This window comes from Phalangium opilio, unplaced genomic scaffold, assembly GCF_054372755.1.
Source record: "Phalangium opilio isolate 3A_F unplaced genomic scaffold, DU_Popi_V2 ptg000073l_1, whole genome shotgun sequence".
In the NCBI taxonomy this organism is placed as follows: Eukaryota; Metazoa; Arthropoda; class Arachnida; order Opiliones; family Phalangiidae; genus Phalangium; species Phalangium opilio.
The window spans coordinates 2,729,434-2,747,323 of NW_028324183.1; the positions used below are offsets into that span (position 1 = coordinate 2,729,434).

The 17,890-nt window shown below is 38.8% G+C and overlaps 1 protein-coding gene and 2 non-coding genes across 7 annotated transcripts; 1 reads left to right on the forward strand and 2 right to left on the reverse strand.

The window, feature by feature from the left end:
• Positions 1 to 1,262: 1,262 nt before the first annotated feature.
• TRNAC-ACA (transfer RNA cysteine (anticodon ACA)) lies at positions 1,263 to 1,335 on the reverse strand. The gene has a single exon. It is a non-coding gene; the product is annotated as a tRNA-Cys (tRNA).
• Positions 1,336 to 2,430: 1,095 nt separating this feature from the next.
• Positions 2,431 to 2,503, reverse strand: TRNAC-ACA (transfer RNA cysteine (anticodon ACA)). Its single transcript has one exon. It is a non-coding gene; the product is annotated as a tRNA-Cys (tRNA).
• Positions 2,504 to 5,311: 2,808 nt separating this feature from the next.
• Positions 5,312 to 9,705, forward strand: LOC149659330 (uncharacterized). 5 transcript variants are annotated; one of them, XR_016369822.1, is made up of 5 exons: positions 5,312 to 6,045; positions 6,170 to 6,346; positions 6,413 to 6,556; positions 6,620 to 9,574; positions 9,635 to 9,705. XR_016369822.1 is itself a non-coding variant. In XM_089844012.1 (5 exons), the coding sequence occupies exon 5, from the start codon at positions 7,221 to 7,223 to the stop codon at positions 8,133 to 8,135; it is 915 nt and encodes a 304-aa protein (XP_089700138.1). In that variant the 5' UTR covers positions 5,312 to 5,739; positions 5,836 to 6,045; positions 6,170 to 6,346; positions 6,413 to 6,556; positions 6,620 to 7,220; the 3' UTR covers positions 8,136 to 9,699. The 5 variants fall into 5 exon arrangements, 4 of the variants coding, with proteins under 4 accessions (XP_089700138.1, XP_089700139.1, XP_089700136.1 ...); XM_089844012.1 differs by having other exon boundaries at positions 5,312 to 5,739; positions 5,836 to 6,045; positions 6,620 to 9,699; XM_089844013.1 differs by having other exon boundaries at positions 5,312 to 5,739; positions 5,850 to 6,045; positions 6,620 to 9,699.
• Positions 9,706 to 17,890: the final 8,185 nt, after the last annotated feature.

Below are 17,890 nucleotides of genomic sequence, written 5' to 3' on the forward strand. Positions count from 1 at the left end.
CTGCAGTGGAATGCTCTACCACTGAGCTACTACCCCCAATTCGTAACCGTAATGTCGAATTAACTAAAATAATGGCAATGATCCGTGCTGTTACAGAGGGAACTCGGGTTTGGACCAAGGACCTCTCGATCTGCAGTCGAATGCTCTACTACTGAGCTATTCCCTCTTGTTCGTAACTGTAATGTCGAATTAACAAAAATAATGGCAATGGTCCGAGCTGTTACAGGGGCTACTAGGGTTTGAACCATAGACCTCTCAAACTGCAGTGGAATGCTCTACCACTGAGCTACTACCCCCAGTTCGTAACCGTAATTTCGAAATAACTAAAATAATGGCAATGATCCGTGCTGTTACAGGGGGAACTCGGGTTTGGACCAAGGACCTCTCGATCTGCGGTCGAATGCTCTACCACTAAGCTATCCCCCCTTCTTCATAACCGTAATGTCTAATTAAATAAAATAAAGGCAATGATCCGCGCTGTTACAGGGGGAACTCGGGTTTGAACCATGTACCTCTCGATCTGCAGTGGAATGCTCTACTTCTGAGCTATTCCCACTTCTTCATAACCGTAATGTCTAATTAACTAGAATAAAGGCAATGATCCGTGCTATTAAAAGGACAACTAGAGATGAACCATGGACCTCTCGATCTGCAGTCGAATGCTCTACCACTGAGCTACCACCACCAGTTCGTAACCGTAATGTCGAATTAACTAAAATAATGGCAATGATCCGTGCTGTTACAGAGGGAACTCGGGTTTGGACCAAGGACCTCTCGATCTGCAGTCGAATGCTCTACTACTGAGCTTTTCCCCCTTGTTCGTAACTGTAATGTCGAATTAACAAAAATAATGGCAATGGTCCGAGCTGTTACAGGGGCTACTAGGGTTTGAACCATAGACCTCTCGAACTGCAGTGGAATGCTCTACCACTGAGCTACTACCCCCAGTTCGTAACCGTAATTTCGAAATAACCAAAATAATGGCAATGATCCGTGCTGTTACAGAGGGAACTCGGGTTTGGACCAAGGACCTCTCGATCTGCAGTCGAATGCTCTACCACTGAGCTATCCCCCCTGCTTCATAACCGTAATGTCTAATTAACTAAAATAAAGGCAATGATCCGTGCTGTTAAAAGGACAACTAGAGTTGAACCATGGACCTCTCGATCTGCAGTCGAATGCTCTACCACTGAGCTACCACCACCAGTTCGTAACCGTAATGTCGAATTAACTAAAATAATGGCAATGATCCGTGCTGTTACAGGGGGAACTCGGGTTTGAACCAAGGACCACTCGATCTGTAGTCGAATGCTCTACCACTGAGCTACCACCACCAGTTCGTAACCGTAATGTCGAATTAACTAAAATAATGGCAATGATCCGTGCTGTTACAGAGGGAACTCGGGTTTGAACCATGGACCTCTCGATCTGCAGTGGAATGCTCTACCACTGAGCTTCTACCCCCAATTCGTAACCGTAATGTCGAATTAACTAAAATAATGGCAATGATCCGTGCTGTTACAGAGGGAACTCGGGTTTGGACCAAGGACCTCTCGATCTGCAGTCGAATGCTCTACTACTGAGCTATTCCCTCTTGTTCGTAACTGTAATGTCGAATTAACAAAAATAATGGCAATGGTCCGAGCTGTTACAGGGGCTACTAGGGTTTGAACCATAGACCTCTCGAACTGCAGTGGAATGCTCTACCACTGAGCTACTACCCCCAGTTCGTAACCGTAATTTCGAAATAACTAAAATAATGGCAATGATCCGTGCTGTTACAGGGGGAACTCGGGTTTGGACCAAGGACCTCTCGATCTGCGGTCGAATGCTCTACCACTAAGCTATCCCCCCTTCTTCATAACCGTAATGTCTAATTAAATAAAATAAAGGCAATGATCCGTGCTGTTACAGGGGGAACTCGGGTTTGAACCATGGACCTCTCGATCTGCAGTGGAATGCTCTACTTCTGAGCTATTCCCACTTCTTCATAACCGTAATGTCTAATTAACTAGAATAAAGGCAATGATCCGTGCTATTAAAAGGACAACTAGAGATGAACCATGGACCTCTCGATCTGCAGTCGAATGCTCTACCACTGAGCTACCACCACCAGTTCGTAACCATAATGTCGAATTAACTAAAATAATGGCAATGATCCGTGCTGTTACAGAGGGAACTCGGGTTTGGACCAAGGACCTCTCGACCTGCAGTCGAATGCTCTACCACTGAGCTATCCCCCCTGCTTCATAACCGTAATGTCTAATTAACTAAAATAAAGGCAATGATCCGTGCTGTTAAAAGGACAACTAGAGTTGAACCATGGACCTCTCGATCTGCAGTCGAATGCTCTACCACTGAGCTACCACCACCAGTTCGTAACCGTAATGTCGAATTAACTAAAATAATGGCAATGATCCGTGCTGTTACAGGGGGAACTCGGGTTTGAACCAAGGACCACTCGATCTGTAGTCGAATGCTCTACCACTGAGCTACCACCACCAGTTCGTAACCGTAATGTCGAATTAACTAAAATAATGGCAATGATCCGTGCTGTTACAGAGGGAACTCGGGTTTGAACCATGGACCTCTCGATCTGCAGTGGAATGCTCTACCACTGAGCTACTACCCCCAATTCGTAACCGTAATGTCGAATTAACTAAAATAATGGCAATGATCCGTGCTGTTACAGAGGGAACTCGGGTTTGGACCAAGGACCTCTCGATCTGCAGTCGAATGCTCTACTACTGAGCTTTTCCCCCTTGTTCGTAACTGTAATGTCGAATTAACAAAAATAATGGCAATGGTCCGAGCTGTTACAGGGGCTACTAGGGTTTGAACCATAGACCTCTCGAACTGCAGTGGAATGCTCTACCACTGAGCTACTACCCCCAGTTCGTAACCGTAATTTCGAAATAACTAAAATAATGGCAATGATCCGTGCTGTTACAGGGGGAACTCGGGTTTGGACCAAGGACCTCTCGATCTGCGGTCGAATGCTCTACCACTAAGCTATCCCCCCTTCTTCATAACCGTAATGTCTAATTAAATAAAATAAAGGCAATGATCCGTGCTGTTACAGGGGGAACTCGGGTTTGAACCATGGACCTCTCGATCTGCAGTGGAATGCTCTACTTCTGAGCTATTCCCACTTCTTCATAACCGTAATGTCTAATTAACTAGAATAAAGGCAATGATCCGTGCTATTAAAAGGACAACTAGAGATGAACCATGGACCTCTCGACCTGCAGTCGAATGCTCTACCACTGAGCTATCCCCCCTGCTTCATAACCGTAATGTCTAATTAACTAAAATAAAGGCAATGATCCGTGCTGTTAAAAGGACAACTAGAGTTGAACCATGGACCTCTCGATCTGCAGTCGAATGCTCTACCACTGAGCTACCACCACCAGTTCGTAACCGTAATGTCGAATTAACTAAAATAATGGCAATGATCCGTGCTGTTAAAAGGACAACTAGAGTTGAACCATGGACCTCTCGATCTGCAGTCGAATGCTCTACCACTGAGCTACCACCACCAGTTCGTAACCGTAATGTCGAATTAACTAAAATAATGGCAATGATCCGTGCTGTTACAGAGGGATCTCGGGTTTGGACCAAGGACCTCTCGATCTGCAGTCGAATGCTCTACTACTGAGCTTTTCCCCCTTGTTCGTAACTGTAATGTCGAATTAACAAAAATAATGGCAATGGTCCGAGCTGTTACAGGGGCTACTAGGGTTTGAACCATAGACCTCTCGAACTGCAGTGGAATGCTCTACCACTGAGCTACTACCCCCAGTTCGTAACCGTAATTTCGAAATAACCAAAATAATGGCAATGATCCGTGCTGTTATAGAAGGAACTCGGGTTTGGACCAGGGACCTCTCGATCTGCAGTCGAATGCTCTACCACTGAGCTATTCACACTTCTTCATAACCGTAATGTCTAATTACATAAAATAAAGGCAATGGTCCGTGCTGTTACAGGGGAACTCGGGTTTGAACCAAGGACCTCTCGATCTGCAGTCGAATGCTCTACCACTGAGCTATTCCACCATTTTCATGACCTTAATGTCTAATTAACTAAAATATAGGCAATGATCCGTGCTGTTACAGGGGGAACTCGGGTTTGAACCATGGACCTCTCGATCTGCAGTCGAATGCTCTACCTTTGAGCTATACCCCCTTCTTCATAACCGTAATGTCTAATTAACTAAAATAAAGGCAATGATCCGTGCTGTTAAAAGGTCAACTAGAGTTGAACCATGGACCTCTCGATCTCCAGTCGAATGCTCTACCACTGAACTACCACCACCAGTTCGTAACCGTAATGTCGAATTAACTAAAATAATGGCAGTGATCCGTGCTGTTACAGAGGGAACTCGGGTTTGAACCACGGACCTCTCGATCTGCAGTGGAATGCTCTACCACTGAGCTACTACCCCCAATTCGTAACCGTAATGTCGAATTAACTAAAATAATGGCAATGATCCGTGCTGTTACAGAGGGAACTCGGGTTTGGACCAAGGACCTCTCGATATGCAGTCGAATGCTCTACTACTGAGCTATTCCCCCTTGTTCGTAACTGTAATGTCGAATTAACTAAAATAATGGCAATGGTCCGAGCTGTTACAGGGGCTACTAGGGTTTGAACCATGGACCTCTCGAACAGCAGTGGAATGCTCTACCACTGAGCTACTACCCCCAGTTCGTAACCGTAATTTCGAAATAACTAAAATAATGGCAATGATCCGTGCTGTTACAGAAGGAACTCTGGTTTGGACCAAGGACCTCTCGATCTGCAGTCGAATGCTCTACCACTGAGCTATCCCCCCTTCTTCATAACCGTAATATCTAATTAACTAAAATAAAGGCAATGATCCGTGCTGTTAAAAGGACAACTAGAGTTGAACCATGGACCTCTCGATCTGCAGTCGAATGCTCTATCACTGAGCTACCACCACCAGTTCGTAACCGTAATGTCGAATTAACTAAAATAATGGCAATGATCCGTGCTGTTACAGAGGTAACTCGGGTTTGAACCATGGACCTCTCGATCTGCAGTGGAATGCTCTACCTTTGAGCACACGTCCACTGGTCCAAAACCAGTTTATTAATTGCTTGGACCAGTTTTTTAATTGAAAAAATTAATAATTAAGTTTTTTGATGGGAATTGAGGCGGGACCAGTTTCTTCCAATTTCTACTCTTAACTTTTCTCTTTCAAACACAATAAACCGTATCACTCTAGAGTTAAGACCCAAATGAAGGGCTTGCCAAGTGCTACCAAAGAGGGTAGAAAGAGGGCGAGTAGAAGCTAGCGGCTTTGGCAAGGCATTTTGGGTGTTCTCGCTTTTCTTTTTTATTTATTTGTTATATTTTCCTCCTAATATCCGGTTCACCGTATTTCAACCAATAAGAGGGCAGAGAAAGATGCGCGCGCACACCGGAAGCTTAGAGGTAAACTTTCAAAGCGAGAACACTCCAGCCAAGCCTTCTACTCCCCGTCTTTCTACCCTCTTTGGTGGTACCAGGTTTTGGTAGTGTTATTAAGTTAGATTTAAAACTACGCGGCAGTCGGCAGTCTCGGCACGATTGGAATTTTGAAGTCTCGCAGAGTCAATTTAGTCAAACCTATCCTTTATGGTCCAACTACCTTGAACCTTCTCGCAAGTGGGCTAGCGCCTATATATATCAACAAAAAAAATTTACAATGGGACCAGTAGAAAGAAAATTAAGGTAAGGGTCACTGGTCCTAAGGACCAGTTTACTTTTTATAGACGTTAGGGGTCACTAATCCTGAGGACCAGTTTATAAAAACCACTTATTTCTAAGCCTTAACAATACAGACCTTGTATTTCTAATGGGACCGGCAATACCGCAACGCTGAGCCGAAAAACCAGGATGGTAATTGGTTGGACCTATCGGGAGAGGACATTGGAGCACCTAAAACATACCGCGGTGTCACGTGTCGAAAGTCAAAGCAACCTTCTCCACTATAAACCCCATGACCCGCTCAATCTGGCAATCTTTGATAACTTTGAGGTACTTCCGGTCGCTTTTGATATACAGGGTCTTCAGTGTAGCAGCTAAGTAGTAGAATTATAGTAGTTAGTCTCGTTTCCTAGCAAAATGGACAAATTGGACATGATGTTTATTTTGTTTGAAGGTCGCAGTAACGTTCAACTAAAGGCAGTGCTTTATGCCGAACTGTTTGCACACCGACAACATCCGGTGCGAAGCACCTTTGCCGACATTGGCGAGCACCTTCGTGATATCGGTAGTGCAGGATCGTGAATGTTGAAGAGACTGTATAGTCTGTAATGAGGATAGAGATTTTGACATCGTAAGTAGTGAGAAAAGGGGGGTCCTAACTCAAGAACCACCATGTTAAACCTATGGAGTTTTCCAGAGTACCACCATGTTATTTCCCATAGGGAACCCGTACTATGTATTTTCTATGGTGTTCCCGTTTTATTTTATGACGTAAAGATCGGGGGGGGGGTTTAGTGGTAAAATGGACACGTTTGATTTCCTGACCTATAAAAACTAAAATGTAGGTTATAAGTATTAGAGGACGGGATGTGATTTAAAAAGAATTTTTTTTTACGACGTAAAGATCAGGGGGTGGCCTTGACAACATCGAGGATAGTTCGAATGGGGAAAGCTATGAGAGGGGCTATCGCCCACGTCGCCGCGGAACTAAAAGAAGCAACCATGCAGTTGCATGGCGATGTTAAACAACTTGTTTCGCTTCAAAATAAATACGCTGAAATTCTAAGGCAAGATATTAGAAACATCTACTTCCATGTTTTTGGTCGGCACGATAATTGTCGTCCCTATTTCTGCGAGTCCGCGGGTCCAGATAGGTTTTCTCTCTTGACCCCAGCTTTAGAAATGAAACTGAAGAACGCTTCGCAAAGAGCGCAAGACCTAGCAACGGCTCTTTTGCAAAACGAAACAAATAATTTGGCGGAAAACTTCATGTCCTTGGTCGCAAAAACTGTTGGAGGAAAACAAATATGTTTCAACAGACGTGGATCCTATTTCACGCGTTGCATCGCAGCTGCGCTACAATTTCAACTAGGTAGAAATTGGCATGCAAAAATTATGAAAACTGTGACCAGTGAGAGCCTTGTGTCACAATTAAAACTCATGGTAGTCGAAATGCGAGGCAGAAAAATTACAAGAGAACGAGCCTGGAAAAACGTATAAGAGAGATGAAAGAAAGCCAAGAAGCCGAAGAACGCAATCATGAGACGCGTGATTTCAAAAACTACGGAGAAAATTCAGAAAAACCAGTTATGGTCCCCGATGCTATGGAAAGAAGGAGAAAGGAAATTTTCGCCGAACTTGCAGTAACTAAGGAGCAACAAGATATTATCCAAAAGAGGACCAAAGACCAGGCTGATTGCGAGGAATGGCACTTGTTACGAAAGAATCGAATTACAGCGTCTAATTTTGGAAAAATAATGAAAAGAAGGCCGCAAACATTATACCGAAATTTAGTGAAAACAATTCTATACCCGAAAGCTTTCTCAAATGTGGCGGTTGAATGGGGCAAAAGAAAAGAACAAAAGGCGATAGAAGAATACGAGATGCATTCTAACAAACAGGTGACAAAATGTGGAATTTTCATTGACACCGATATGGGTTTTTTGGGCGCTTCACCAGATGGATTGGTGGATAACGATGGTATTTTAGAGGTGAAATGTCCCCATTCGGTCCGTTTTTGTCACCCCCTAGACGCCCCAAATAAGAAAAAACAATTTTGTTCAAGCATCGTCAATGGTCAGCTGAAATTGAAAAGAAATCACGACTATTTTCATCAAATTCAGGGGCAGCTACATATAACGAAGCGAAACTATTGTGACTTTGTTATTTGGACCCTAAAAGGACTGAGTATCTTCCCAGATCCTAGTTACTGGGAGAGAGCAATCCCCAAGCTTCGTTTCTTTTATGAGGAATGCCTTCTGCCAGAAATCATTGACTCTCGACACTTCAGATCACTGGAAATAAGAGAGCCAAAGTCACTTGAGGAGCCGCCAAAGAAAAAGGTGAAAACTTCGAACGTTCCCCTTACAAAAAACTTGGCGAAACGAAAACCAAAAACAGTGACGACAAAACTAAATTAAAATCAAATTGTCGAAATCATTTAGTTACAAAGCCTTTTTTGGGGCTACTCGAATTTTGAAATTATAAGTTACATAAATATATTTTGCTATTTTTTCCTGTTACTTTCCACTTGATATTTTTCTTCCATAGTAACATTGCTTCACCACCATTGTTGCCAATTTATTTTTAGCCCCATCGTATATATACGATGAGGCTATTAGTTTGTCCCGCGACCCTTTCACCCGTCAACAGTAAGGGTTTCACGCTTTTCATCTCACTCCACTATTTCAGAATTCAATGAAATCGAGGGGAATTTTTAGCAAAAGGAACTATATACCGACGTGCTGAGTTAGCTCTAAGAGAGAGAGAGAGAGGAATGGGATGGATGTAGAACCGGTCCGTGCGGGCGAGAATTCTAGAAGCGCGCTTTGGATTTTTTTTGGTTTCTTCTTCGCTACAAGTTATCGATGCGACTGATAGTTTTACCTGAGTAGTAGTGGTAGTAGTATTAGTATTAGTATTAGTATTAGTAATTTAGTAACGGGCCTTGGCGATATCGATTCTCTTTGCCAAGCAGCCATTGAAAAATTATTCCCTCTGACTGGTATATTAGGGGATATTTCACTAGAAGTATATTTATTGTAGTAGGGATAGCAAGAGTGCGTAAACGATGTGGATTAATTATGGGCTAGACCATCTTGTTATTATAACATTTATTGAAGAAAACATTCGAACTTGCTACTATCTTCCTTCTTTGACTGAACAGCATGTGGTCCGTCTGTAATTATAGTGAGCCCGCACGTGGACACCTTGAGCCGGTTTTAGACGTGAGTATAGAAAGGAAAGGGAAGGGGCAAGGTAACTATAACGGCAGAGCCCGATCTCTCTCTCACGCCTACTACCGCGGTGCACGAAATTTCTCGAGTTTTTACTACAGCAATAACAAGGGGGGCTGACGAAGAATTTGGTCTCTCGGAGAGTCCTTCTTATAAATGCTCACTGGGAAGAGATATTCCGGTGATTTTCCACGCCCCTCTCGATGATTGGCGATTTCCGTACGATTATGTGGGAAAAATACACCAAAAAACAGTTCATATCCCCCGAACATTACGACCCCTGTTATGAAAGTCAGAGACATCTGGTGTTTTTGTGGAGTACTAAATAAATATTATCTTCCGCCTTAATTCTAAGGCCAATTGTCAGCAGTGCCCTTTTCAACGCATTTATGTCTGTTTCCAGTTTGGAGATTAGGCATTTCACATCGCCATCAGAATTAATTATAGCCTCATCATCGGCATATTCGAGTAAAACAGATTCTTTCACCGATAGGTGGTTGTCTTTGGTATATAAATTAAATAACAAGGGGCCTAATATGCCGCCCTGGGGGCACCCCTGCTCTAATATGTTCGAAGTTAGAATAACATCCATTGAGATACACTTGTTGTCTACGATGCTCGAGGTAAGATTTAAACCATTTAATCGAGGAACTATTGAGTTTGCAACTTTTAAGTGTTTTTAGGAGGATTTGGTGGTCAACACAATCAAAAGCTTTAGAAAGATCGATGAAAACCATGTTCTAGTCCGTCAATTATTCGTTCATGTAAATTTATTGTACCAGTTAATAAAGAATGTCCAGGCACGAAATCTGATTGCATGTTGTTAAACAGACTATTATCGAGGGCAAATTTCATAATTTGGTGGTGTGCACATTTTTCTATAACTTTTGACATGGTTAATTATTTAAATCCATATGATCACCTGATTTATAAAGTGGTACCACCTTAGCTTCTTTCCATTTTTCTGGGTAGGTTCCAGTTGAAAATGATAGATTAACAATTTTGGTTAGAATTGGGGCAATAAGAATTGCTATACCCTTTAACAGGCAGACTGAGATGCCGTCTGTACCTATGGCTCTACTATTTGGGAGTTTCTTTAATATATTGAAAACCATATCTTCTGAAACTTCCTGAAAACAGAATTCTGATATTTCATGATTGAAATGAATAAAAAAGTATGGGTCAACTTTTTGAATGGCTTGATTTTTGGTAAAATGGTCGTTAAATAATCTCGCAATATCGTCGTTTTCTGTAACTATATTGTCATTAACTAACAGGGATGTTACAGTGTTATTTTTACTTTTTATATATGGTTTCAAACTTTTCCAAATGCTTTTTGAATCGGGTGATTTGGCAACCTTGTCTTTAAAGAAACTTTTTTTTAGATTTTTACCTCTCCGAGTGACGTATGTCACGGAGAGGTTCTAATTTCGACGTGTGTGTCTGTGTGTGTGTGTCTGTCTGTCTGCGTCTGCATACGATTGACAAGTGGGGATTCTGACAATCTTTTCACCCACATAGTGGGGACCCGACTTACATGTGGGGACATTTTACAGTCCTCACATGTAAGTAATTAGATAAATGATATAATTAGACTAATTAGAGCCCAAATTAATTTTTTAAAAAAAGTCCCCACTTGTAAGGTACTTGGTCTTTTCACATTACAAGTGGGGACCATGGAAATTAACACATATCCGAGAGATGTCGCCAGAGGTTTTCACACACCCGGGTACCCAGTTGTACGAAATGAGGACCATATGGTCTCTTCGGCGTACATGTGGGGGCACAAAAATGGGGTTTCATTACAATAAGCACAGATAGATGTCGCTACTTTAGAAATACAAAATATACATTATTCAGCGATAACAATATAAAATCTTGTATCTCACAGACCGAACGGTGATTTTTTCATAATTTAATTACACTTGACGTACGAAAACTACTTTTCCTACTTCTTTAGGCGTCATTAAATTAACTTCGTTTAAAACATTAACTCGATTTAAAAAACTGTAAGTCCCCAGATGTACATTAAAAAGATGGCCAAGTTCCCCACATTTTAAAATGGGACTAACGTTACATATAATGTAAATTTCATCATAATTATCAATATTTTCATTAAAAAAAGTGAATTAAAATGAATTTTGAAAAAATGTATTTTAACGACCCCACTTGTCCGTTGAAATGACAGCGAAGGTCCCCACTTGTAAAATTTTCGAGTTTAAAAAAATATCTTCAAATATTTGAAGGAACCGTAAAGATCCTATTTCTAAAATTTCATCATAATAATCTATATTTTAATTACAAAAGTGTAATATACATGTAATTAGAAAATGTGTGTATAAAAGACCCCACTTGTCTGTTGAAATGACAGCCAACTTGTAAATTTATCAAGTGTGAAAAATTATCTTGAAATGCTTGATGGAACCACATAGGCTTTGACACTAATTCAAAATCTAAAAATTTATACACAAATGTCCCCAGATATAAGGTAGGAAGACGGTTTAGGTCCTCACTTGTAAACCTGAAATTAGCTCAAAACTTAAGTGTTAAGCTAGAAATAGGACTGATTACTTAAATTTCATTCTGAAAATCAATATTTTAACTATAAAATTTTAATATACATGAAATTTGAAAATGTGTGTTTAAAAGACCCCACTTGTCAGTTGAAATGACTGTGAAGGTCCCAACTTGTAAATTTATCGAGTGTGAAAAATGAAATTGAAATACTTGATGGAACCATATAGGCTTTGACACTAATTCAAAATCTAATAGTTTATACACAAATGTCCCCAGATATAAGGTAGGAAGACGGTTTAGGTCCCCACTTGTAAACCTGAAATTAGCTCAAAAAGTGTTAAGCTAGAAATAGGACTGATTACTTAAATTCCATTCTGATAATCAATATTTTAACTATAAAATTATAATATACATGAAATTTGAAAATGTGTGTTTAAAAGACCCCACTTGTCAGTTGAAATGACAGCCAAGGTCCCCACTTGTAAATTTATCAAGTGTGAAAAATGAAATTGAAATACTTGATGGAACCATATAGGCTTTGACACTAATTCAAAATCTAAAAATTTATACACAAATGTCCCCAGATATAAGGTAGGAAGACGGTTTAGGTCCCCACTTGTAAACCTGAAATTAGCTCAAAAAGTGTTAAGATAGAAATAGGACTGATTACTTAAATTTCATTCTGATAATCAATATTTTAACTATAAAATTATAATATACTTGAAATTTGAAAATGTGTGTTTGAAAGACCCCACTTGTCAGTTGAAATGACTGTGAAGGTCCCCACTTGTAAATTTATCGAGTGTGAAAAATGAAATTGAAATACTTGATGGAACCATATAGGCTTTGACACTAATTCAAAATCTAATAATTTATACACAAATGTCCCCAGATATAAGGTAGGAAGACGGTTTAGGTCCCCACTTGTAAACCTGAAATTAGCTCAAAACGTGTTAAGCTAGAAATAGGACTGATTTCTTAAATTTCATTCTGATAATCAATATTTTAACTATGAAATTATAATATACATGAAATTAGATAAATTGTGTTTAAAAGACCCCACTTGTCTGTTGAAATACCTAAAACAATCGTATAGGGTTTGACACAAAGTCAAAATCGAAGCGTTTGTTGAGAATTCTCCTCAAATATATGGGGAGGAATTCATAGATTTTATCTGCTTGGAATCTTTAACAGCCGTGTTCTGGGTCTTTCTGCGTCAATTAATGGAGGCAGGTGTAGAAGTCGTCACTCGTGACGTCATGCATAATGTATATTGACATTAATCTGATATTGGCATGGCTAAAATCCTACTCTGAGATTCCCTATTAGCACCGAACCCTAATGTTAACAAATTCACTTTGCGTGTGCTGAACGAGTAAACCTTGGGTTGTATATACTTTTTAAGTTTTAATTTATGGAGTTTAAATTGAGGTTCGTCTTAAGTCAATGCCTAACTTTCTCTTTAAGCTCGATTTTCACCATTCTTAATATTTTTATTTTTTGGTTTTAATGGCTAAACATTTGTTGATAACAGAAGAAGTTTTTTGTGTAAGAGTATGAGTTATTAAGTCTTTGCGAGAGGAGGATTTATTTTGTTTTTTGATAGATTAGATTCATTTTTTCCTGTGGTTTTATTGATTTGAATGGCGAGGAAGGTTTTTTGTAAATAAATTTTTAAACCGTTCGATGGCAACTTATTATGATTATTCGATATATACTCTGTTCCAGCATTGGTTATCAGAACAAGCCAAACTAGGTCTCTATGTAACGACGAACAAATGTTTTTTTCAGTATAGATAGTTTTCACACATGGAAAATTCATAGCATTTACACCAGGAGACCGGGCCACCCGGCGGACAAAAACCCGTCTGCTTTTGTCCTCCAGATAGCCCGTCTTCCTTGTGTAAATGGTATGAATCCTCTATGTGTGAAAACTATCTGTACAGAATATCGCGTTTTAAAATCCTAAATATCAGTATTGCTTTCTTCTGTTGGCAGTACGCAAAAACCTACCTCACATAGAGACCTAGCATTGTGCGTACTGACAACCGAAGCTGGAACAGTGTATACATCGCATCAGCTGCCGTCGGAGATAAGGAGTAGAGCGAGGGGTCGGACGTTTTGGATAAAATGTACGGGATTTTGAAATACAATTTGATTTCTCCGCGTATCGTTTGATTTAGTCGGATTTTGATTCATTTCAAGATTCGATAAAATCCCATGGATTTTGCTAAATTTTCCCCGTGATTTCCACGGATTTTGAGATATTTCCTGTGATTTCCATGGATTCTGAGACTTTTTCTTGGATTTCTTGAATTTTGTAATGGACTTCGCGAATTCTTTACTGATTTTGTGATTTATTTACTAATTTTTTCATTCTGTTATTTCGTTACCGATTTTTTGATTTAGTTATTTCGTTACTGATATTGTGATTTCGTTACTGATTTTGTGATTTCGTTACTGATTTCGGTTTTTTTGTTAGATTTCGAAATCAGCGAAATAAGTTTGAATTGTTGCCGGATTTGTGATTTTGTTATTGTTTTCGGATTTCTTAAGTTGGATTTCGTGAATGGCCGACCCCTCGGAGTCGACTATCCTATAGCGGGAAAACAATTATTCTCACGCGTTTATGATTTCCCAACAAAACGAGAGGAGAGAGTCTTGTCTGGTTGTCATCCATTATGACAGTGCAGAGAATGTAGGGGAGAATTATGCACCTTCATTTTGGTTCTGCCAACTACTGTAGGTTCTTTACATGTACATGCAGGAAACATGGAAATCGGGTTTGGGGTAGGAGGGGTGTTCAAAGACTGGTTAAAAAGGAGACAGAAGTAGATTACCGTGGCGCGAAAACTTTATTTTTGAATTTCGGCACTAATTTCCAGAAATCTTATGGTTGAAATGTATTTATTATTATGTGGGAGAGTTTCTAATTGTGTTTGATAAGGCTAAATATGTTTAAAATTAAATTAACGGCTTGTTGAAAATAAAATTTAACATAAAGTCGTAGCTTTAAGTCCATTTACTTCTGACGAGAAAATCTACGTGATGAATTGTAGGCGGATTTATATATAATGATAATTCATGAAAGGGATAAAATAGTTCCGATAACAGAGACAGATAGCATCACTTGACGTGTGGCCTTTGGGACTTGGGCTAAATTTATTTTTAAAAGTGGACAAGCAAATTTCCTCTTCGGTTCACTTTGGTACATTTTGGGTTTCTCAACCGAAGGTTTACGAATAATTAAACACGTGGACGTGGTCACGTGGTACACTGCAGGCTTGTGTTATGTGATTTTAGAGTCGCGTACAAGCAAAGTGTCTCTCTGTTGAAAAGAAAGATTAATTGTTGCAACTAATTGGAAGAATTATGGGTTTAATATAGCTTCTGGAAGGCTTCTAGTCTGTTCGCATGTATTTTGGAACTCCCTCGCAATATGTTAATTTTGGACTAACTACACAAATTTAACATAATCCTGATTAAATAAAATGTCGTTTAAATGAAAACTGGTTCCAAGCTTAATTTGAATTACCGCAGACATTTGTGAGATATCAAGGTTAGATTTATTACTTTAGGATCGCGAATCATTCTCAAATGAGAAAACCATAAGGATGCCACCTAATCCACCTTATTCCCTATCGTCGGAAGTTGGGGCTATCTCGGGATTCGTAGAGAGGATTAACGGGAAGAAAATCAAGAAATTCGTCTGTCGTATGCTACAGTAGCAGCCGACAGATGAATTTCTTCCCGTACCTATCCTCCACGAATCCCGAGATAAGACTATGTTCTGGCGATAGGGAATAAGGTGGATCATAAGTTAAGAAGATATGTTCCATAAGTATGAAACTTATGCTAGAGACTTACTTAGAGCTATCGCGAACGACGCGAGAATTGAGTGCACTCGGTTTTTCAGTCCATCTTCCTATTTAGTCTTTGTTAAGCCTTTTACAGAATCTATGACGTTTTGCCAGCGTCACTTCAAGACAAACTCTCAGTTACCGGTGACAAACTTATGGAACATACCTTATGAGCTCATGGTGGATTGAAAATACTAGTAAGTAATAATTCGTATTCATAATAAATTAGGCAAATTCAATCGTTTAAATAGTTTTAAAAGCCATAATTAATTACTCGAGACTCAATCGCCACTCAGTGCCTAGAGATGGAAAGTTCAAACAGAGAGCTTTGAACGGTATGAGTCGTAGGATTTAAAAGGATTGTAATAAATGCTGGCGCGATTTATCTATTATGAATAATTGAGGATCCTACCTTTGTTTTCTATTATATTTTAACTCTGGAAGGTCTAGAAGTACAGTTCTAAATGAATAGACAAAAAGGTTAGAAACACATTGTTTCAATCGTATTAGAGAGTGTAATTTGAATATTGTTCAAATTACAAGGGAGGTTAATTAAAGGACCTTGGTCAATTTTAAAGCAAAATATTAAGTGGTTAAAATTATTTTGTTTTCGAGCCATTTTTTTTTGAAATATCGATAAATTTAGGAATGAAAACACCGTTATAAAGAAATTTGTTATAAATAAGTAACACAACGTTATTGAAATACAATGCCGAACCAATTCTTCTCGAATTTCTTGGCAATATCATTCGTATTTAGCTTCTTTAAAATCTCTAATCTTAATTTGATCTGTTCTAGCATCACAGAATTAATAAAGGTTTCTTTTATTGGGCTGTAATAACAAAACGCTTCAATAGTAGGAAAATTTCAGCGCAATCGCTCTTGTGAAAACTGTTTGCATCTTTCAAAATCACAAAAAAATCCGAATACTTCTAATATGTTAATTTCTTGCCTAGCTATGCTATTAAGCTGGCAACTAAATAATTACAATTAGCAGTTAGAAAAATGTTTTAAACTAATTAATTAGCCAATTAGTAATTTGACATATAAACTAATTCAATTCAATAAGAAATTAGTCATTTACTTTTAAACTAATTAATTTCAATTACAAATTTCTAATTAATTACCTGTATAATTAAGGTCAAAAAATTAACCGTAAGTAAAAAATAACACCATGAAAGTGCACATGGACTTCCTACTCCGCCTTTGTTTATGCATTTATTGTTTTCGATAAAGGGGTATGAAAGCCTAACATGTATTATTCTCGAGAAATGAGAAAAGCCTCGGAACTTCCATCATGCTAAATTTAGTTTCATTTCATCATTTTCTTGCCACTGTTCCTAAAACGGGCTCCGGAGTTTTAAATCCATGCGCACTGCTATTAATTCAAGAGGGAAAAATCATGATCGAAATACGGGAGTTACGATTTACGAAAGAGTCATAGTTTTCACTGTGAAACGGAGAGAGAGGAAACAGTGGGTGGGTTAACAATTTTGTTCCCCCCTCACTACTGGTAGTGGGACGCATTCTCTCCCGTTTAGATGAAACTCGATTTTTTACTACAAATCGGCGAAAGAGATTAATTGAAAATCCAATTGGCTAATAAGCCAAAACTAAATCTAATTAATTTTAAAATAGATAAATGCCTTTCCGATGCACACTTAGTTATTACAATTATTTCTCAATTAGCTGTAAATTAATTAAAATTCAATTACCATTTTCAATTAGTGAAAAATGCCAATTAATTAGATTTTTAAATAGCTAACTAATTAATTATCACAGCTCGGATTTCTTGTATCTCTTTCCCCCGAGTAAAATCTATGTTTAGCAACTATACTCAGAGTTTGAGCGGTATCTCTTTCCCCCGAGTAAAATCTTTGTTTAGCAACTATACTCAGAGTTTGAGCGAAATCTCAAGATTTCTCGGTTTGGAAATCATCAACATATTTTTGAAAAAAACGTAACCAACGATTCATCATTTTCTGATTTAGGGTAAAAACTGACATACATTTCTCACGTAATTACCTTGATATTTCGGTGCTTCAGGAAAGTTGTGAGAGTCAACTAATAGAATAAATGGAAAATTTTCTTTAGTATTTTTTAACACTCAAAAAACTTACAAGTGGGGCCTTCACTGTCATTTGAACAGACAATTGGGGTCTTTTAAACACACGTTTTCTAATTTCATGTATATTTTAATTTTATAGTTTAAATATTGATTATTATAATGAAATTTCGGTAATCGGACCTTTAAAAGGCTTAACACTTAAGTTTTGAGCTGATTTCAGGTTTACAAGTGGGGACCTAAACAGTCTTCCAACCTTATATCTGGGGACATTTGAGTATAAATTATTAGGTTTTGAATTAGTGTCAAAGCCTATATGGTTCCATCAAGTACTTCAATTTCATTTTTCACACTCGATAAATTTACAAGTGGGGACCTTCACCGTCATTTCAACAGACAAGTGGGGTCTTTTAAACACACATTTTCTAATTTCATGTATATTTTAATTTTATAGTTTAAATATTGATTATTATAATGAAATTTTGGTAATCGGACCT

Coding starts and splice junctions, on each gene's coding strand:
- LOC149659330 (XM_089844011.1), top strand. CDS start 7,221: ATGAAAGAAAGCCAAGAAGCCGAAGAACGCAATCATGAGACGCGTGAT.